The sequence below is a fragment of the Podarcis liolepis genome (genome assembly GCF_965112155.1).
Source record: "Podarcis liolepis genome assembly, chromosome: 11".
NCBI lineage: Eukaryota > Metazoa > Chordata > Lepidosauria > Squamata > Lacertidae > Podarcis > Podarcis liolepis.
The window spans coordinates 4,098,590-4,121,596 of NC_139565.1; the positions used below are offsets into that span (position 1 = coordinate 4,098,590).

Consider the following 23,007-nt stretch of genomic DNA (forward strand, 5'->3'; position numbering starts at 1 on the left):
AATGTTTAAAAGGATGCTACGCTGGAAAATATATATATAAACTAATATAAAATGAGTGACCAATTAGCATTAAGCAATTAACACAAGAAATTAATGGGACCACTCCTACTTAACTGGCCACTAAATGATCCAAATGTAGCAATAATTCCCTTTCAGGATAAAGAAAAACTGTAATTTCTGGATATAATGCAGCCTGATATGGCAATTCCTCACAGTCATGGGAAGCCCAATGTATACATGAATTTTCTTGCCACTTCTGGGTCACTTCAACAAATAAATTAATCGAGTCCCAGTCAGAAAGGAAACAAAATAATAAAACCCAGGTACACACCAGTAGACACAGAGCTCTGGATCAGGGCCAACTTGATTTGAAGAAAAGTGTGTAATTTCTGAATTAGCATTAGGCTATGCAAAGAATGGAAGATACACATTTAATGCCTACTATGATGTGAGAGGTATAGGTGTATGTTGGGAGGGCTATTACAATACTAGGTTATCTGAATGTCTAAAATGCAGCAGTCAGGCATATACAACATGTTTCATAATTTGATGGTGGCACTGTGATGGAATCCCAAAGACATGAACTGGCTATATGATTAGGATTCTGTTCTAGCTAAGGTAGGCCATGTTAGCATATCAAGAAAAACTGGCCTTGTTCTAGGTGCATTTTGCGAGAGGGAATTTCATTAGCTCGAGCCGTTTCTGAACTTTGGGCGCAGTACTCTGCCTAAGATTTCAGATTAAAACTGAGGAATGGAAGGAAAGGAGGATCTTTTTCTGCCCCTCCCCCCCACTTCCAGCTACTCTCTGAAGACTGGAGAAGAGACCAGGGGAAAGACCAGGCCATATGAAAATTGAACATAATGTTTTAGCTTCAGTTCATTCATTTTCAGCTTAGCATTCTAGTTATTAAAAAACTGTGCCTAGACATTCCATTGTTGTGCCCATAACCTAGGTTTAAGGTGCGATTTAGCTCCTAGCTTTCATATCTCAGTTTCTAAGACTGCACACCATTAGTTAAGGGAAAATACTGTTGTAGTTGGCATGAAAAGCTATACATATATATTTTATAAAAATTTCAAGAAGAGCAACACATCATTATAATTTATTTGGGTACATTTTATTTTTTTCATGTGTGTTAACATTTGATTTTCTATCATTTCAGGCTTTTGTGAGAAATGCAAAACCAATGGGAAAAGTCAATCATTAAGTCAAAAGTAATTTGCATCTTACAACCAAAGGCTGGGAGAGCCTAGAAGTCACTTAATATGCAACCCTTTCCCTCCCCACGTGATTTTTGTTTGCAAATCATGCAGTCAGTTCCAACCTGATATTCCCACATTTTGTTTTTTAAAAAAAGTCTGCTCCACTTTCAAACTTGGGGTTGGGGGAAAACTATACTAATGTGATGGCATAACTAAAAACAAACAAACAAGCAATTCCCATAATCTTGGCAATCAAAGTAGTTATGAAGAATAAAAAATGAAATGACCTTGATCATGTATTTATCCTTCATATATCTGGAGAGCGCCAGCCATCTTGTGAGAAAAGCAAGTTTTACATGTTGGTGTTTTTAAGCTACCCATGAACATCTCACATATTAATAAGTTTTATGTGCTAGGACACAATTCTGCTTCTTCTGCACAAGCCCCATTGAGTTGAATGGGAGCTGCACTTCCTCAGCTCCTACAATCTCTAAAAGGGATTGTGCACAACTTTATAGCTAGAGGACAGCACTCCTAATGAGCTCAAGGGCACACACTTCCAAGCAGCTTCCTTTTGGTCCATTTACGATATGCCATGTTACAATGCTTTGGCAAATATACACATCTTTTTCCTTTTGTTAGCTTTCTTCCAGCTCCCTGCTAAGAGGCACTAAAGTCTGGGCTCAAAACCTGTAAGGCATAGCAGAAAACAACCAGCAGTTTATGAAAGAAAAATACCGTATTTTTCACTCTATAACACGCACCCGACCATAACACGCATGTAGTTTTTGGAGGAGGAAAATCCGTAGGCATGCCACCCGTAGGCATTCCCTCCATAACACACACACACAGTCATTTCCCCTTACTTTTTAGGAGGAAAAAAGTGAGTGTTATGATGCAAAAAATACGGTACATCTGAGCAGTATAACTTACACGTGGGAAGAGCAGTGTCATTTCAAAAGGAAAAATAGTGGCTGTGAGGAACTGGCACATGGCAATGTTGTAACGGCAATTTAAGGGAAGCTTGCCTCAGCACACCAAAGTCCCCTTCTTTCAACCAACAAGATGATCCAATGCTCTAAACATTTGCCACAAGTCTTAACCTTTCCTAGAAAATGCTAGTGGAACATCTTTGTAATACAATGAGGAGACATAAGTAAACTTTGATTCCTTGTTATACAAGTTTTAAAACTCCCCCCACCAGACCCATAATAATAATAATAATAATAAAATACTGTCAACCCAAATAATCTTTTAGACTCCTCCATTCTTTCCTTTCTGTAGCTTATTTAAAGAAAAATGTATCAAATTAAATTGGAGTGGTCAATTTATTCCCTGTTAAAGAGAAGGAATGTTGTCACGCATTCTCGCATTTAGTGGGAAGAGAAATCCAGGACTGAGCAGGCGCCACCAAAATCAATGCACCACAACCCCCCAGTGAAGGCCCCAAGTGCCTGGTCAACCACATAAAGATCTGGCAGACCTTGCTTCAGATCCAACATCTGCTATAGATTTGTCACATGGCAAGTCACTACTTCAAGGTGGCTTCAGACGAGACAGGTAAGCACAGCTAGCCCAATGTGTGTCACTTCTGCATCTGGCTGACGCAGATTGTTCATCTTCTCCAAAAAGAATCTTGCGCAGCAAAGTTTCACAGTCTGACTGAGCTTTTTTGTCTAATTCAATGCTACTTGGAGATCCAGTTCCCACAAACATCCTGCTTTATTTAAATATTTTGAGGAGACCACAGTACAAACTGAAAATAAAATGCTATTATAAATGATAAATAATAGTGTGGGAACATACTTTAGCTTGATAGAAATGAATGGCAGTTGCGTAAGCAACAGTTCCTGCTGCATTATATCCGTTGTTTTATATAAAAATTAGGACAGATTTCATAATGTTGTTAGTAAAGACTTAAGTATCATTTCCTTCCCATTCCACCCCATTTTATTGTCTTTTCACATTCTATGCCTATCATTTATAGTTCTGCAAAACAGAATACTTTTTAGAGCTGTATCAGTGGTAATTTTGCTATATGTTTAAAGAAAGGCACAACCTTTCAAATGTTACTCAGTTGGGTCTGACAAACTAAATTCTGGAATACGGCATATTTAGGGAAGTAGTAATGTATGCACAATAATTTTATTTGCATAATGAATTGAGGTGGCTGTTAAAACCATCTCATAAGGGCCCCCATCACATACAACCATTTCTGTATCTCAACTTCTCATCATATGTACACAATGATATAGGCACACATGTGCTCACCACACATGGGAGTATATTAGTAGTATATATATGTTTGTCCCTACACTGAAGAGATGTTCATGTAGGAAGACTGGCATGTGTGAAGCAGCACAAGAGTGGAATCAAACAGTCCTTCCTGCTCACTTTGTTGTATTTGGAGATCTATGAGATCCACACTTGTGAATGGGTTCAATATACACCAAGTTGTCTCATTGCCACACACACAAAAGACAAGGCCAAGAAATTAGCAAGTTTGCCAGTCACACAGTTTCTGAACAGTCAGAAGTGTGTTGAACTCACACAAAATTGGTACCATATAGATCTCAACTATATGGTGACTGTAGAGTATAACCTGGTGGTTAAAAGAAGAAGAAGAAAGTTTGCAAAGTCAGGGAGGTAAACTAACCTTCTTTTCATTTACCAGAATCAATGCAGCCCAGCAGCACATTTTCTTCTAAGAAAGCTACCTCAAGAGGGAAACCTTCTGAAAACTTGTATAGAAACATCGATGACTTTGTGTGTGCCTGCGTGTTTTCAGTCCACTTCTATTCAGGCTGTGCAAATGATTTGACACAGCGCGATGCTAGTACCGCTCTGCACTATAATAATTATTTTTGTAAATAAAAATAAAAAACCCTAGTCAGAAATAAACTGACAAAAAATTACATTCTTCTCTCTTAAAAAAGTAAATAAAATAACATTATTTAAAATGTGAATTATCTATAAGACATACATTACAATTACATAGATACATATCAATACAGCACATTCAATCTGCCAAAAATTAATGATTACAAAGCCAATATGGATGCTGCCATATATATATATATGTTTGTTTTGTGTGTGTGTGTGTGTGTGTGTGTGTGTGTGTACAATGATTATAGCATTCATAATTGCACTATACCTACAACCATTTTTAAATTACAAGATGTTTCATTATGAGGGAACAAAAGCAGCTCAACTTTTCATTAATTTTAATGGAAAAAGTTAAGTGTGAACGGCATCTCATTAGAAATCATTGAGAAGCCTCCACCAAGCACGGGTGCACTAACACTCATGCTCATTGTACGTGGGAATCTTGCACCAGTGCCACTGAAAATAATGCTTGGTAGATTGCAGCCATAGTTAAACTTTGGTACTAAACTAATACACCAGTCTCACTGCCCCTCTGCCACAAATGCTGCTGCTGCTGCGCTACAGTTTCTACTAAAGGGCTGCAACATGGCATTTTAGAAAAAGTTAGGGTTAGGGTTAATTTCTCATATGCTCTTTCTAACCTTCATACACAATTTTGCAATCTGACAGTAATCTTATTTACACAAAGCCTAAAAATTATCTTTCAATCCATGATGTGAAAGAGATACCCATCCAGGCATACACAGTCTTATCTCTCCACCCTTTATATTGTTAAAAATAGGTATACTTACAATCCCATACATGTCCACTCAGAATAAATTGCTCTCAATGGGAAATGTGCATAGGACTGCAGCCTTCACCTTCCAATATGATTTCCCCCAGTCATTTCACATATAATAACAATTCTAAGGCCAGGTCCTATTTAGAAATCCCCAAATAAACCAATTAAGCAACCACATCAAGGATGTTGTACTTCCAATTCTGTGTTTTTCAGTTAAGAAGAAGAAATAAATACTGTGGAATGCTATGTCACCTAGACAAGAGTAAAACTGACTTTGAATTAGCAGACCATATGTATGTAGCACCAAATAACATTTTCACTTCACTCACACTGCAGTGGTTTTTTGGCATTGACAAAGGAATGCTTCCCAATACAAACAGGGAACAGAGAAGCTGAACTCTAGCTGCTTAAACATTTGGCTGTCATCTGGAACAGACAGATCCCCAATCAGTTAACTTGACCTTTAAAATCAGTAACTTACGCTTCCATTTTTTTAAAAGCCAGATCTGGCAATGTCAAACTTGGTAGACAGTAAGAATAGGCTTGAAATGGTGAGAGAAATCGAGAAGGTCTGATTAATTAAAACAAAAAACAAAAACTTCCAGGTTACTGTAGTGTCCATGACATCTGTTTGGCATCTGTGATTAGGACGCAATAAAAAAAGGGGGGGGGAGGATAAATTTTGTTATGGCACATGGAAATTAAAAAAGCTATCCTATTTCCTTATTTGCTTTTGTGTCTTAGTTGTTTGTTATTGTGTTCTGCACAGTTTGCCATGAGAAAATTAAAGGTAAATTCTGTAACACTGCTACAATTCATGTTGCCACTGAACAACACTCCCGGGCCTTCAGTGCAAAGACAGTACCAAGAAGCAGATGTATTTGACATCTCTGCCAAAAATTAAATGAAAAACAAAAGAAAGTTAAGCACATCAATATTTTTGATCCTTCCAAAAACTAGTTGCTGGAAAATCAGAACAACTGATGGCTTAAATTCTAGAGACAGATTTTTGCTGACCATATCACTATAGAGGAAATGAAAGAATGAAACTTGGGTAAAAGGCCACTGTACCTCTTAAGACAAGAGGGGAGAGACACCAACTTGATTTTGCTTCAGAAACAAACAAAGAGCATCCAAGTCCCTATCCTTTGTGAGTGCACGACTGAGAATTTAACACACATCGAGTCACAAGGTTTTGACTTAAAAAATGAGGAAATGTGCTGTGAATGTAGTTCAGCATCTTTTGTTTTTCCTCTGCAAAGTTTAAATAAAATCATAATATTTACTATAAACCCTGTGAACATTCACAGAGTCCAGGCCAGTAATAAATTAGTATTATGCAGATTGTTTTCACAGATAATACAGTCCCTCTTGAATATCTTCCATTGCCCAAAGGGGGAATAAGGGGTGGTAGAGACTTTAGAGGCACAGTTAGACCAAGTTGTACTCCTTCAGGTTCAACTGTAGGATAGTGTCTTTGACAGCAGCAAAGACAAAGCGGATATTCTCCGTGTCTGTGGCACATGTGAAGTGGGAGTAGATAATTTTTTCGCTCTCCGGATTCAGGTCAACAAACATCTTCAGGATGAACTCCCTTGCCGCTTGTGCATCCCGCTGAGGTCCTGTTATAATAAAAACAACACCAACAGATGTTCAAATTAGAAAGTGATAAATGATGGAAATGTTAATAGACAGTAGGAACATTCTACCATATGTGGTGGTCTTATAGTGTTATTTAAGACTATTGGGAATTAATCCATAATGAATTGAAAAAAATGTTTAAAAGATCCTTTCCTAAAAACCCAGAAGCTTATCTTCTAGGTATATAATAATGACAGAAATCCCTCCCCCCCCAAAAAACCCACAAGTGAGTCTACTGATGTATGCGACCACGGCTGCACGAATTTTATTTGCACAAAAGTGGAGAACAGATGCGTTTCCAACAAAAGAGGAGTGGCATCATAAACTGTTGGAATATGCAGAACTAGCAGGTATGACTAATAGAATAAGAAACACAGATTTTTAAAAAACATAAAGAGGATTGGATGTTATATGTAGAATACATGAAAAGTTATTATAATAAGACAATCAACCTAGCAGAATGATGTAATTCAGCAGCATAAGAGAAAAATTTAGAAGAACAAGATGAAAGGATAGGTTGGGAATAGAGAGGAAACCATGGAAGGAGTGGAAGGGAAGTATATGAAAAGAAGTTTACTTGTCTTAGGAAGCCGGGTTCTCTCTTACCATCATACTCTGGGAAATAGTCAACTAGATGTGAGTACATTATTTTCTCTTCTAGAAGATCTTTCTTATTTAAGAACAGAATGACTGAAGAGTTCTGAAACCAGGGATATGTGATAATTGTCCTAAACAATGCTTTGCTTTCCTCCATTCGATTCTGAGAGGGGAAATACAGAATTAAATGAGAGAATAACACAATTCATACATACACGTTAACTATAATAAATGTTCCAAAGGCATAATCTGTAAATTAAACATATTGTATTAGGTAACATTCTCAAAAAAATGTAGCTCTGATTACATTATTGGACTCAATGCAGTGAAAGAGCCTTTTTGGTGGTAGCACAGTATCTGTGGAACGACCTCCCCTACTGAAGTGCATCTTGCCTAAACTTTTTGTCAGGCTTTCAAAGGGTTAAGATTACGATGCTTTTTAAAAATGCATGTGTGTGAGAGAGAGAGATTTGTTGTAAATTGGACTTTGACAGTTTTTGGTGAAGAGCTGCATGGAAATATCTTAATAAATCAATCAATTCAATCAGAAATGAGCTGGGGGCTTGCATGCTCCCTCTTACTCTCTTCTTGCACAGGACTTCATTTTCTCCCTTAGCACTAACAATGGTTTGCTATAATGTCTCACGCAGCCGGCTATGCTTAGCATTCTTCCTCCAAAACCAGATCGGAAACCCACTTCCCTTGGTTTGGAGCACAAGCACCAACCTCCCCACTCTCCCAGCTACTCTCTGAAGACTGGAGAAAGGACCCTCTTAAGAGTATTAGGGGACCATGTGAAAATGAACATATTTTAGCCGCAGTTCATTGAGTTTATTCATCTTCAGATTTGTATTCTTGTTATTAAAAAAGCAAGCCTAGACATTCCTTCGTTGCACCCATATCCTAGCTTTAAGGTTCCATTTAGCTCCTAGTTTTTGTATCTCAGTTTCTAACACCACTAGAAAGTAGATAGGCTTTTCTTTTTGTAAATTATGCCAAGCAACAAGCTGTGAAAATAACTTTAGAGTCAACATTCCTGCTTAAAGCAGATCTCCCATTAACCCCAAGATCTCAAGCATACATTACCATAAAAGACAAAACAAAATCCACAGATGACATGTACAATACTGTATAAACACACACTGTACATACATTTAATGACTACATAAATATGACATGTGAGTAAAGTATGTGAGGTTCTTGGTGCCTCAGCATATACTTTATCAATACAGTGAATTTGCTGAGCCTGGCTCACTTATCTTATTTCTCTCTGCCCTCGCTGGGATCCTGCAGGTTCCCAAACCAAAGAGATGTTCAATACAACCGAGGTGCATGATCTGGCCCTATGTAGAGAAAGTATGAGCTTTTCTCCTGAATATTTTAAGCATAATTCCTGACACTACCCAGTGGAGACTACTAATTCTAACTTAAGCAGATGTGAGATAAGTTGTTTTGATTCAACCAGAACAATGAAAATAAAAAAACTGTCTTAAGATGTAAATGAAATATTATCTTGACTACAAACTACTGTATACACAATATGCATGCCAAAGAACATTGAATTGTTCATCAGAGTAAACATTATTCTTCCATTTACTTATATACTGCCACATCTACAACCAAGGGCTTTTAGAATGGCATTGTGGAGTAAATGTTGCATTCAAATAATAGTCACCTAAAGTCTTAAAGCTCATCTCAACTAGGTACAGTGGTGCCTCGCAAGACGAAATTAATCCGTTCTGCGAGTCTCTTCGTCTTGCGGTTTTTTCGTCTTGCGAAGCACGCCTATTAGCGGCTTTAAGAAAAAGGAAACAAACTCGCAAGACGTTTCGTCTTGCGAAGCAAGCCCATAGGGAAATTCGTCTTGCGGAACGACTAAAAAAACGGAAAACTCTTTCGTCTTGCGCGTTTTTCGTCTTGCGAGGCATTCGTCTTGCGAGGTACCACTGTACTTTATTTCACATTTAGAAAAAAATAAATCCCACAAGTGTTACGCTGCTTACACACAGTGATATCACTGCTACTCATTATTCCTGGTATGGATGCTGGTCCTTGATAAATAAAGTAATTGTGAGGCATATGGAAATCATAGTATTTAAACTGTTTCACTTTTACTCAGATGTTGCAGAACTAAACTGGATTTGAAACATTGGCAACTTGAGAAGTGATCTTGCATCAGAAACCATCAATTTCTGTATGCATGGTTGTAACACAAAAACGGTTTCTGAAGCCCAGAATACTGACAGGTGGCTTCACGTGAGCAGGGAAGATTCTTAAAATCTTACCAACTTCTAGGGGGGCTCAAAAGATAACACTGAAAGCAGCTGTGGAAAAAATGTTTGGTGTAGAAACAGATTTATTTCTTGTATCTAATTAAAATTTTTAACAGCTAAAAGAAATGAAGCAGACTCAGGCAGGAGACAACCAATAAAGAGGATGTCAATGCAAATCCAGAAAATCCGCAGCAAAAATTATGAACAGCTGGCTGGTGATCATGCAAAAAATGTGGAATGAGCACCCAAACCTGTCAACAACCAGTCATCATTTTGATGCTTAGTCAACTGAATAAAGAAAAAGTCAGCCTGTTTTAAGTTGGGCTTATCTACGCTGAATGAAATTTAGCTTGCCGTATTTAAATCAGAGGTTTTGTTCATTAGCTCCACCAGTAATGATTTTACTAAAAAATAACAATGAAAAAAAACACACCAGATTCACACATTCAGGTGCGTCACCAGTATCAAACAACTGAGATGCTTCTGGTGTTGTACTTGGGGTGGGGTGGAATGATCTGAAAGCTCTGTTTTTACACATGCAAATTACAGCTGGATTTTATAGTTGCCATGGGAGAGGTTCACACTGGCTGGCAGCCCCCCAGAAGCGTGTGGCGCTGCAGGCAGACTGCTCTCTGGCTATCTATGTGCACCTGAATGTTCCTTTTGTCTGAAGCAGTAGAAAAACAGAGAAGGGTACACTGAAACTGCAGAGGCCTTAGAAGAAATTCCAACCTAGGACCTTATGAAATTTTCAAGAAGTGCAGACACGCAGGAAGGCTACAGAGTGTAGACCAATGTTTCCCAACAGGGGGGCCCAGGTGAAAATTGCATGAATGGGGGGCCACGGCACAAGACTCAGAGGCCACAGAGGTAAGTGAAGAAAAAAGAGAAATGACCAAGAAAAGGAAAAAAAAGGAAAGGAAATGGAAAAAAGAGAAGTGAAGAAAACACAAAACAGAGAATTAGAGTAAACAGAGAAGTGATGGTGCTTCCCAATGAAGGGAGCGCTCTGCACCAACTTGCTGCCATGTCCTTCTCCCTCCCACTTTCGCACTCCAATCCTGCCTGCACCAACCTGCTACATCTCGTTTGTCATGGGCAAGGTGTGTGACTGCAGAAGCATTAGTGTGTGGGACGCTGTTTCTTTGTGCAAGTATTACTGTGAAAGGAAGTATGTTACTGCATGCAAGAGGTAACCTGGAACCAGTATGTTACTGCATGCAAGAGGTAACACAGCCTAACCTGGAATCACCTTAACATACTGGACAGAGGGGACAGCAATAGAACCAGATATAAAAAAGCTTGTTTCTGGTCATCAAGCACAAGGGTCACATTGATTGAGAAATACTTAAAGTATAATTTTTGTATTTTGTTTAATTATAAAAATATAAATAAAACATGTTCTATTTACAAACAAAACCTTTACCTAAATAGCTACCTTTTTATCAGTAGGAAAGTGGAGGGGGGGGGCACTGGAAGGAAACAAGGTCGGAAGAGGACCATGGTTGGAAAAAGGTTGAGAAACACTGGTGAGATTATTTGTAGAAAGAAAGAAACAAAGAAAACTCACAAATAGCTTCTGGGTCCCTTGAAAGAAAAGAAAGCACAACCATATCTGTTGCATCCTAAAGTTTCAATAGGAAAGTGCAACTAGCACCCAGCACTTAAGCCGTGAGACTATCACAGAATTATTTGTCCCCTTGCATAATTTCTGAATGCATTTTCTTTTTTCGTTAACTGATGAGAGACTGATAAATCTTTTGATACAACACTAACCTGAATGGAGGTTAATCCAGGATTATAGCACCATCTAGTGTTCAAGCAGCATAAATTAAACGCCACCCTTATTTTTAGCCAACTCACTCCTTGCTTTTTCTTGTAAGGCAGTTGTTACGTCAACAGGTTTACCACACCTATCAGCCAATCACCCATTCCCACGACCCTTCTGAGTAATACCCCTCCCCACCCTCTCACTATATATAAGGGTCTGGTGACTTCTGTTTCAGTGTATCTGAAGAAGGGTGCATGCACACGAAAACTCATACCAATAACTAACTTAGTTGGTCTCTAAGGTGCTACTGGAACGAATTTTTTAATTTATTTTTATTTGTTTTGTTTTGTTTTGGCCACCCTTATTTGTAATCCACTAGGTGAATACCTGCTAATCTGGTATCTGTTGCATACCAAAACTTCACTCAATACTGAAAGAAGAATTTGGGATGGGTTGGAACCTATTTAGACAGACATTTACACATCAACATTTTCATACTGTTTTAACTTTAGCTTGTCACATTCATCACAAGATAATGGTGTAAGCAAACTCATTTAAACCCAAAGTACACTACTCGTTAGCTATAATATTTCGTTACAACTAATATCTGCCATGTGTGTATGTATCCTATATTATCCTAAAGGATAAACTGAATCCTTGAGGAAATAAAAAGAATTAAACTACTTTGTACAGTAGGCATTCACATGAATTCAGTTATTCAAACAGGTAAATTGCTCCTTGTACCTTGCATAAATATGTGAAATCTGAAATTTATGAATGAAAATGGCAAATTTTATTTGTGCGCACACACACACACACACACATAATTCTGCCCCCACAAACATGCAAACCACACAATAGTAGCATACACTTCTCAGTACACTCCAATATTTCAGTTATCTTGCCTTTTCTGATCAGGATAATTTTGGATTTGAATAAGCTTTAAATCACTCAGTGCAAAATGTCTGAATCCTTTATGCTTTTCTCTATTGAGAGGAATAGTATTCTACAAAATGATGTAATTTTAGCTATTCCAAGTACCAGTGAAATTAATGAACTGAACACACCTGGTATTCTGTCACCTAAGAAACATTCAATTGTTCACAGTATGCCAAACATAAGCCAGTAAAAGCTTGCTACTTTCATTCTTTGGCATTAAGCATTTTCACTGTACATCTATATTGAACAAAAGTATGTCCCATTAAGATTTGTGGGCCTTACAACTAAGGTAATAGAGAACTGAATATTTCACCAAGAGTCATAGAGCAAAGAAAATTTTGAAGTGCATTATCAGGTTACGGGGAACAAGCAACCCGAAGTACTAACACAGTCTTGAGCCAGAAGGTCTTCCTTTATTAACAACTTTGAGATCCAAAGGACCAGGTGCACAGCCTGGGGGTCATTTTAGACTCACAGCTGTCCATGGAGGCACAGGTTGATTCTGTGTCCAGTGAAGCTGTCTACCAGCTCCACAAGGTACAGCAGCTGAAACCCTACCTGCTTGCACACTGTCTCACCAGAGTAGAGCGGTGCATGCTCTGGTTATCTCCCACTTAGATTTCTTCAATGGTCTCTATGTGGGTCTACCTTTCAAGGTGACTCAGAAACTACAACTAATCCAGAATGCAGCAACTAGACTGGTGACTGGAAGCGGCCACTGGCACCATATAACACTGCTCCTAAAGGATCAACATTGGCTCCCAGTACGTTTCCGAGCAGAATTCAAAGTGTTGGTACTGATCTTTAAAGCCCTAAACAACCCAGGCCCTGAAGGAGCGTCTCCACCCTCATCATTCAGCCTGGACACTGAGGTCTAGTTCCAAGGGCCTTTTGACAGGTTCTCTCAACGTGAAAAGTGAAGTTACAGCGAATCAGGCAGACGGCCTTCCTGGTAGGAGGGCTGGGTGATACCAGCTTTGCAACACTGTGGTGTATCATCAGCCAAACATCACGGTCTGGTGATATACTGTGATATTTAAAAAACAAGCTGCATTGGCCTCAGCCCGCAAGGTGCCAGGTGAAACTGCCTCAACTCTCACCGCGGGAGCTGAGGCGGTTTCACCCCAGTGCCTCACAGACTGGGACAAAGCAGCTTGTTTGCACGGCTCAACTGGGGCACGGAAGGGCTCCCGATCCCCAGCTGAGCCAGCCCTGGTGCTCCTCCTGCTCACGTGCAAGCCTGGGCTGGGGGCTCCTTTAATTGCTTGGTGTGCTCCCCCCAGCTGCGCAGTTTCACAGAGCCCCAACCTCGCCACTGGCTTACGGGAGCCAGCGCTGGGCTGAGGTATCTTTTAACTCAGGGTTTCCCAAACTTGGGTCTCCAGCTGTTTGGGGACTACAACTCCCATCATCCCCTGCTAGCAGGACCAGGGGTCAGGGATGATGGCAACTGTTGTCCAAAAACAGCTGGAGACCCAAGTTTGGAAACCTCTGCTTTAACTGCTCGGCTGAGGGGAGTGGCAACCGCGCACCCCAGAGCTGAGCAGTTTAAAGATGCAGAGGGAGGAACAAGATGTATTGGCGCCTCAGCGATACAGCTTGTTTTTCCCTCTGTGCCGTATGAGGGCAGAGTGGGGTGGCAGTTTCACTCAATGGTGTATCACTGGTGAAACTGCTGCCACTCCTGAGTCCCTCTGCTAGCAGCACCCACTAGAGGAAGTCAAGATATACCGCTGAGAGAAGCCGACGTTGTGGTCTGCTCCTCATACCAGTCCTGGGTGATATATTGGTATATCACCCAGGCCTACTCGGTAGAGGCACTCACCCTGTGAAATACTCTCCCATGAGATGTCAAACAGATTAACAACTGTATGACTTTTAGAAGACATCTGATGGCAGCCCTGTATAGGTAAGCTTTTAATGTTTGAGAGGTCCTCTTCTTATAAATTATTTAAAATAAAGTATTGAAGAAGGAACACAGCAAAGCAACCACGTATTGTTTAATCTAATAATTTAATTATGAGATTAAAAGATCAAACAAATGCAGAGTAGGGTTATACTATATCATATGCTTCTCTTAGTGGTGATAAAGGATAAAGTGTCCTCAATTTTCCTTTGAGATTTTCATAAAGGCTCTTGACTCAAAACTGAGTCATGAGTACATGAAAATAAAGTCCACCCAGCCTTAAACAAATATGAAAAAACTGCCGAGACCTTTGAGTATAGGGCAGTATATAAATTCAAGGAAGAAGAAGAAGAAGAAGAAGAAGAAGAAGAAGAAGAAGAAGAAGAAGAAGAAGAAGAAGAAGAAGAATGAAATGATTTTTTAAAATAAAAACCCCCAACCTTTGTTGTGTTATACAGTGGATGCTTGGGTTGCAAACGTGATCCATGCGGGAGGCACGTTCGCAACTCGCAGCCTGCACATGCGTGGGTCGCGATTCAGCACTTCTGCGCATAGCGCAACATAGTGCTTCTGCGCATGCGCTGAAACCCTGAAGTAACCTGTTCCCGAAAACGCACAACCTGAAGCATCTGTAACCCAAGGTATGACGGTACATGCCTCAAACTTGAAGCATGACTAATGTGTTTAAAATCATATCATAAATTAACAAGTTCCCTTACACATAATGACTTCCTTGGTTAGTGCTTTCCAGGCTAGATTATCTCTATGCACATTTGCATTTAAATGTGATTCAATCTTGCCGAAAGAAAAACTCCATGGTAGAAAAAGGAAACACCCAGCTAAATGGGATGGTTCATTGCAGAAGTTCAAAAGACATTGTGATTTGGGTACAGATTTCTTCCTGCTGTCAGGAGGTTTCCCTCACTGTAGCTCTACTCAAGGAATGTGGCCCTGCTAGTGGAGACAAATGACCTAATTTTCCTCTCTAGCTCCTCAACGCTGCGCCCCAAAAGCAGGATCCTATGTAGTAAAATACAACCATCAGAAAACAGTAATCAATACATATAAAACTACCTTATTTTTCGCACCATAGGGCGCACCAATTTTGGGAGGTGGAAAACAAGAAAAAATTATTCTGAACCCCAGAAGCCAGAACAGCAAGAGGGATCTGGCTTCTGGGATACTGTGTGGCTGTTCTGGCTTCTGGGGTAACCGCGCCAAGCCTCTTCAGGGCAGCGGGATGAAGGCTCCCCCTGCCCAAAGAGGCTGCGCAGGGCTAAAACAGAAGCCAGGACAGACGCGTCGCTGAAGGGGCACTGCGCCTTCTCTCTCTCTCTGTGCAGCACCCCTCCTTCACAGGAGAGGTGCTGCGCAGAGAGGGAGAAGGCGCAGCGCCCTTCAGCGAAGCTGGAGAAGGAACAGAAGGAGACCCTTCTGTTCCTCCTCCGGCTTCCAGGACAGGTGCGTCGCCGCGAAGCCAAGGAGCCTGCATTCGCTCCATAGGACGCACACACATTTCCCCTTCATTTTTGGAGGGGGAAAAGTGCGTCCTATAGAGCGAAAAATACGGTACATTACCTAAAGCCCCCAAAACACAGTCCAGCAGGAAGTGATACTAAAAATTTTCGGTTCCAAATCTAATTTTGTCCCCAAAGCCCAGATAAACAGATGTGTCTTTAGCCAATGGTGAAAAGGTTGTCAGCATAGAGGACTAATACACTTTCCCAGCAAAGGAGCTCCACAATTGGAGCACTTCCACCAAGAAGGCTCTGTTTTGCGTCACTGTGCCACAAGTCACAGTTCTTGATGAAACCACCAGGAGGACCTCAAAACTTCGGCTGGCAACTATTGGCTGAGAAGGTGACTAGGATTACAAGCCCCAGCACCCCTAGGGCTATAGTATTTCCGCCCACAGAAGGAGTAGTCGGGGAAGGGAGAGGCAGAAGCGTTGAAAGTGTGCACTATGTGATGGACACACATGGGTGAAATTGCCCTAATCTGAAATGATGTGATATACATAAAATATTATTTTGTTCATCTTGTACTTCTGTGTTACTCCTCTTGACAGTTTGATAAACAAGAGTAATCTGAGCAAAGCTTGTTATAGTATGCTGCTATAAAAGTATCAATTACATGAAATGAATAGACATTTATTTGAACAGAGCTATGCAAAGGATAAGATAGGGATCCATCCTCTTCCTTGACTGAGGGAATTGTGAACAGGGATTTCATAAAGCCATAAAACGTCAGACAAAAACAACAAAAGAGACTCAACAACTCCTCAAAAGCCCAATGCATTAAAATGCCTCAGCCAACTTGCAAAAGACCATGGAACCACCATCTTGACAAACTTCTTTGAGCAGCGTCTTCCACAACAGGGGTGATACCACAGAAAAGGCCCTGCTTGCAACTATCTGAATAGCCTCAGAATGCCATGGAAAAATGTCAGCACATGGGCAAATTCATATGGGAGCCTTAAATTACTTCTCAAGTAATGGTGCATTTTTAAAATTGCTTACCTCATTGTCTGATTCCACAAGTACTTGATCATATTCACTAAGGGCTACTAGAAACATGATAGAGGTGACATTTTCAAAGCAGTGTATCCATTTTCTTCGCTCTGATCGCTGCCCCCCCACATCCACCATTCTGTAATAACAGCAAAATACATGGGTCAAAAGGTAAGATATAAAAAGCATGGTATTATTTACATTAATGCAATCAATTAAAAAGGTGTTAGAGCCAGCCAACTATACACTGGCATTCCACCCACATTTAAATGGAAAACAGGTGTGTGTTCTATATCATGAGTAAACCACAAGAGGAGGGCCAGCTTGAGAAGTCAGCCAGTCTGTAGCAGCTCAGTAATAACCAAACATACCTAAATAGAAGTTCAGTGAGATTATTCCATAATAAATTGAGTAAAGGTGCAGCCTTAAGAATTCTGATCATTAATGCCTCAAAGTACACCTTGAATAAAGTTATGGAAAATATCTGGCTTACAGAAATGTTGCATCAAATATTGACGCTTGCTTCGCTTGAGCATGAGATGTCCTTTAGAAGTAAAACTGGGATATAAAAGATTCTGACAACTAATGTGAACATATAAAACTTGGAAGTGTGTGTGGAACAAAAGCCAGCATGTGGTCTGTCTACTTCACTGTTGCCCTTGTTTTATTTGAACGAGGACGACCCTGTGTGAGTCTGAAGCTTGTGCATCCCCACCACCACCACCATTCTGGTGCAGCTGCAGGAAAGAGATTGAACTTTCTCATCATTTTTGATTAACTAAAGTTTAGGATAACATCCAAACCCTAAACTGTGGTTAATCTTGGTTATGGTTTGTTTGGAACAAACTGGTTTAATAAACCACAATTTGAAGATGTCTTATTTTAGTAAACAATTATAGGTCTGTTCTTGCAATATCAAAGCTCAGTTTACTATTGTGTGAGAATGCAGCCTATATTTTACATTAATCTGTAACAAAATAGTATGCATGGTATGAAATACTCTTTTTTTCAAGAGAAAGCTAGCATTCAAACACATTATATAATTATATGGGGGGATCAAAAGCAGAAAAATGAATAATGGAATAGAGCTGATGGGAAATACTGCACAGATCTGACAAATAACTTTTGTTAGCTAGACTATAATTCCTAAAGACATTTAAGAAGAAATTTAACAAAAAGTTATAATGTTTAGAATGCATAATGCACCCAAATCCGGATTTCAGCTTTTGTTGAGAGGCGCTGGTGCCCCAGACATCACTGAGCAGGAGACCTATTCATTACTTTTAGTTCACGTAAAAAAGTTTCTGTACAAGTTGTTATAAACACATTGTAGCTAACTGGCATTTTAAAAGATTAAAAATGAAACTTTCTGCTTGATATGGTAAACAGTCTGCTCCTTTAAAACAGATTATGGTAACATTCTGAATTTTTTTAAACATGCACAGCTAATGTCAGCATAATAAGGTTGTAAAACGCATAAAATGTGGAGATTTCTGTTCACTAACAAGTTATTATTTTTAAAGTTTGTTTTTAAAAAACTAAAGATGAGGCAGAATTTGTAGAGAGGATTTTATACCAGCAACTGGTTAGTGGGTGCAATATATTTATATAAATTTGCAGGTGCTGGGGCACTACTTTTCATTAAAAAAATGGGTGCTTGTTTGAAACTTATATTTAAATTGTACATTTAATTGTATGTATGTTGTACATACGTTAATGCAAGTAAATCTCTTCTCTACCCCACATTCTTGAACAATGTAAAATAAGAGGTGGTGGAGATTGCAGTTTGACAATAGTTTCCCTGAATGTGTATCCAAATGGAAATTGTTGTTACCATTTTTAAAAAAGGAAAGAAATTCTTCAAAATTGATATTTTCTCACAGTTGATTATACATGCTAAAAAAAAAACACCCAAAATTAATGTATCAAGTAATAACAATTTTTAAAGCCTTTTTCTCTACCTGAAAATGACACTTTGCAAATCAAATGGGTATTCAATGATTCCTGTAGTTGGAACTCGGACTCTAAGGACATCTTGTTGGGTAGGTAGATAGCCAGAATCTGCTATACGGTCCATATCATTAAGATAACTATAGACAGGAAAGAAACAACAGCAATGAAATATAGTGATACTCTACTCCTTTTGAAGAAAGACACAGTATGAATTTAAAGGACAAAGAAATTTTTGAGTGCATGTGGTAAAGTGGTAACAAAGTGTACAGGAATGCAATTAATTCTTGAATAACTGTAGAAGAAACAAGCATTTTGACACCAAGAGCTAACAATTTTGTGTATTATGGCTTTGTTAGTTTTAATCAGTTGTGGCTGAAAATCACCACAATTCCAAGAATGTTCAAAATCTCAGGGAAGGTAATTGAAAAATGGAATTAGCCTGTCATAGAAAATACCAGCTCTCACCAGGTGGAGGGGTATTTGAACAAAAGATACTCCATGTGAAACAGGCATAGCAGGATTAGCCTTCCAGGGCAGTAAATCAGAATTTGGACAGGGTACTTGATTGCAATCTATGGAGAGGGAGATAAATCTTGTGTTGCAATCACTCTTCTCCCTTATTACACAAAGGTTTCATCTACTACGTTTTAATAGGTGCATAAGTAGCAGTGTATTAAGAAACAATATTCAGCCATCTTCCTTTGAAAATGATCTTAAAAACACAGAACTGAATTTAAAAGCACCAATAATTACTCCCCCCCCCCCCGCAGACCCAGACAAAATGAAAGCCTTTCAGAAGAAACTGATGAAAAGAATAGGATACTTCAACTATTAAATTCCCCCCAAAAGAACCGATCATAATTTACAAAACGAAAAGGACACACTAAATTACTCAGGGTAGAGGGTGAGAGTATATAGGTGTGGCATTTTCACTATATTCCTACATTTAAAAAGGTAAACTGCCTGCCCAAGAAGACAGTGTGTCTTATGCTGCCAGTCTCTATGTCCCTTGCCTTTTTGCACTGCAACCCCTGGGAAACAGGCCCTCCACTTCAGAAACTCTTGATGTGGCTCACTACGTTCACAGGTTCACATTCCTTTCCTGCATTTCACATCAACCTGTCTTGACTAATCAGAAGTTTTCATACAAGATCAAAGACAGGTTAGCGAGGCCTAATGAGGGGCTACTGCACAACGAGGAAGAAATAACAGTATCTGACTTGCTTTGCGGGTTACATTCATGTTTCATTTCTACAGCAGAGCGCAATGCCAGGTACATACAGTGGTACCTCGGGTTACAGGCGCTTCAGGTTACATATGCTTCAGGTTACAGACTCCACTAACCCAGAAATAGTACCTCGGGTTAAGAACTTTGCTTCAGGATGAGAACAGAAATCGGGCAGCAGTGGTGCGGCGGCAGCAGGAGGCACCATTAGCTAAAGTGGTGCTTCGGGTCAAGAACAGTTTCAGGTTAAGAATGGACCTCCGGAAAGAATTAAGTACGTAACCAGAGGTACCACTGTATTTCTCATATTGGTGAGTCTCCCATGAAAGGGCAGGTGTAGAACCCACCACATAATCTGGCACCCTGAAAAATAACAACTTGCACTCTGATTTTTCACTCGTACCAAGGGGGGCAGGGGGACAGTAGAAGATGAAAACCAAGAACCAAAGCAGTTTTTCCACTGGTCAGATGGGTTAGTGGATCCATAACCAAATAGCTCCTCCCACCCACTCCTCTAGAACAGAATTCTTGTTCTATAAAAAGCTTTGTTTCCAAACATGAGGGTACTCTGACTGATTTTTTTCTTTATGAAGAAATATCTAAGGGTTCTGCATGTGTGGTTTTTCCTCACAGGAGGCTACTTTTTAAAGGACTTCTTGCTTTTATCATCTTTATTCCCAACCTAGAGTTGCCATTTGACAATGACATTTTTAAGAGTGAGTTTGTAGTTGTGATTGTGTGGTCTGAACCCTTGGTCACATGTCACTCTTTTAAAGATTGCTGGGTTTTCCTTTCCACATGAATGGTGGGGTGCTGTGCTCAAATTTTGTGGCTTTGATTACAAACTCGCATGTTCCTCCAGCCAGTAAATGCAGGAGTTATGAGCATGCACACACAGAAACCTGGAAGATGATTGAGCACAGGCCACACAAACGAAAACATTAAAGATCCATTCCAGATCTTTCAAAAAAATTCTTTTTTTACTGTGAAAGATAATGTTTTTAAGTACATTATTTTAGAATACTAGATGATCAATAACATTTTCAGCATGCTGAAAAAAATCCCCTATTAGTCTTGTATGAAGGTGCACTTGATATGCATAAATCTGGTTTGGAATATTTGGTTTCACAGATTGTACAAACCTGCTTAATTCTTAAAAGTGGGTTTTAGAATATATGAACCTATGATAACTTCTCATCAGAACAAGGGCCGTCACAAGGCAATGTGAGAGTCTCACCTTACCTAAGTATTATCAAAACTTCTGTTAGGAAAGTAGCAAGGTACGTATGTATTCTGTATGTATATATATTCACCTGTTGTCTTAAACTGACAGTTGAAAGTCATTCAAGTCAGGAAAGCTCACGCAATTATTTCTGGAAAAAACACTATAAGACACCACTATCTTTTGTCTCTCTGCTGTTGAACTGGTTGTTAATCAATTGTATTATCTCAGAACAAGTGGAATCTATCCAGCTATGCTATAAGGCTGCCCAGATAAAGTGAATTCTGTCAAGAATGTAAAAAAAGATGCTAACTGCCCCACCAAATTCTGTTTCTTCCCCGTATGCAAGAAGAGATGGACTCTCCCACAGTGGTAATGTGGGCAACCACGTGGGGTGACTTGCGCTATGGGGGAGAAGTGGAGATCAGCCTATTTAAGCCCCCTCCACCCCATACTCTCCCCTCTTTTCACTGAGGCTCCCACCCTCCTGCCCCTTTTGCAGTGTGGGCTCTGCTAGTTGCTTTCATTGCAGTGACCGAGTAGGAATTTTCTGGGTGACACTAATTGGCCCATGTCACATCTTTTTTGCCTACTTCATCACACTGTTGGGTGTTGTCTGTGTGACTGGAGTGGCGTTTTGTTTGAATCTGGCTAACTGGCATTTGGTCCGGGTGGGTGAGTGGATTTTGGGAAATATCTGACAGAGTGGTGCTTGGGCCTGCCTGGCGCACTGGGGTGAACGATGACCAACGGGGTCACGGTGTGCATGTCAGGTTCATATACCCAAGGACTATGCAGTGAGGGGGAAGAATATCATTAGACCTTTATGCAGGATCAGAGTGTGCAGCTGGCAGCTGGATCAGGAGATGGGAAAGTTGGAATCTTCCCATAAATGTACCTCACCACCCAGATCTCATTTTGGTTTTGGCTACTTTTGATTGAATTGTTATGATTGCCAGATTCTATAGTTGTTGAATTTTAATAAATATAACTTGCTGCCCATCTTTCTTGTCTTGAGTCTTCTTGAGTGTGTTGGTAATTTCTTATTGTCAGGCAGCCTTTGAATCTCCTCTTTGAAATTTAGAAGAAGAAGAAGAAGAAGAAGAAGAAGAAGAAGAAGAGGAGGAGGAGGAGGAGGAGTTTGGATTTGATATCCCGCCTTTCACTCCCTTTAAGGAGTCTCAAAGCTGCTAACATTCTCCTTTCCCTTCCTCCCCCACAACAAACACTCTGTGAGGTGAGTGGGGCTGAGAGACTTCAAGGAAGTGTGACTGGCCCAAGGTCACCCAGCAGCTGCATGTGGAGGAGCGGAGACGCGAACTCGGTTCCCCAGATTACGAGGCTACCGCTCTTAACCACTACACCACACTGGCTCCCTTTACATTTACATTTCTTTCCCACCTCATCCAAAGGACTGTAATGTAATATTATCTAGACTCTCCATGAAATTTTTATCTGTCTGATAACTGTGACCAATATTCCTATCTCCTAAACTACACTGCAAATCCATGCTATACTGGGATTCTGTAGATGCCAATTGCTTGTTATACACATATTACCTTGGTAATGCACCTCAGCTCTATCTCTATGGCAACCCAGCAGAATTGCCTTAGCAGCCCGTTAATATTATTTTTATAAGATGAATTACAACTATAATTAACTTGTAAAATATGGCCTGTACTAGACATATATAAAGATTTGTAAAAATGTGTGCGCGCACACGTGCTTCATTTTTTCTTGGTTAAATAGTTAACTGAATGTATCTCTCAAAATATAAAAAGCCAGTGACTGAAATAGCCTTCCAGAAACATGCATGTGTGTGTGTGTGTGTGTAGGGAGGGAAGAGGAGAGGGAGGGGAGGGGGAGGGGAGAGAGAGAGAGAGAGAGAGAGAGAGAGAGAGAATGCGTGCCGCACAGCTTTCAAAGGTGCCTGAATTATTCTAAGTCTAATGAGAATTTCCAGGAAAAACATTAGAGAGCATTACTGCAAGTATAAATTATGCAAACGAAGAGTGTCAGTTCTTAACCACAACAGTCAATGAGATTTCTTGTCTCAAAGTTGAAGGTCATGACTTTTGAGTAAGTCTCCTTTAGTGCT

The 23,007-nt window shown here is 39.8% G+C and overlaps 1 protein-coding gene across 3 annotated transcripts in view; it reads right to left on the reverse strand.

Moving 5' to 3' along the window:
* Positions 1-1,098: 1,098 nt before the first annotated feature.
* Positions 1,099-23,007, reverse strand: part of LOC310688460 (guanine nucleotide-binding protein G(q) subunit alpha) — a 94,024-nt gene continuing 72,115 nt past the window's right edge. For all 3 annotated transcript variants that reach the window (XM_083465021.1, XM_083465019.1, XM_083465020.1), the window contains 4 exons: positions 18,471-18,599; positions 16,519-16,648; positions 7,120-7,273; positions 1,099-6,494 (listed from right to left, as the gene is read on the reverse strand). In XM_083465021.1, the coding sequence (XP_083321147.1) occupies positions 6,304-6,494; positions 7,120-7,273; positions 16,519-16,648; positions 18,471-18,599 (604 nt within the window). In that variant the 3' untranslated portion in view covers positions 1,099-6,303. The remainder of the gene's footprint in view (positions 6,495-7,119; positions 7,274-16,518; positions 16,649-18,470; positions 18,600-23,007) is intronic.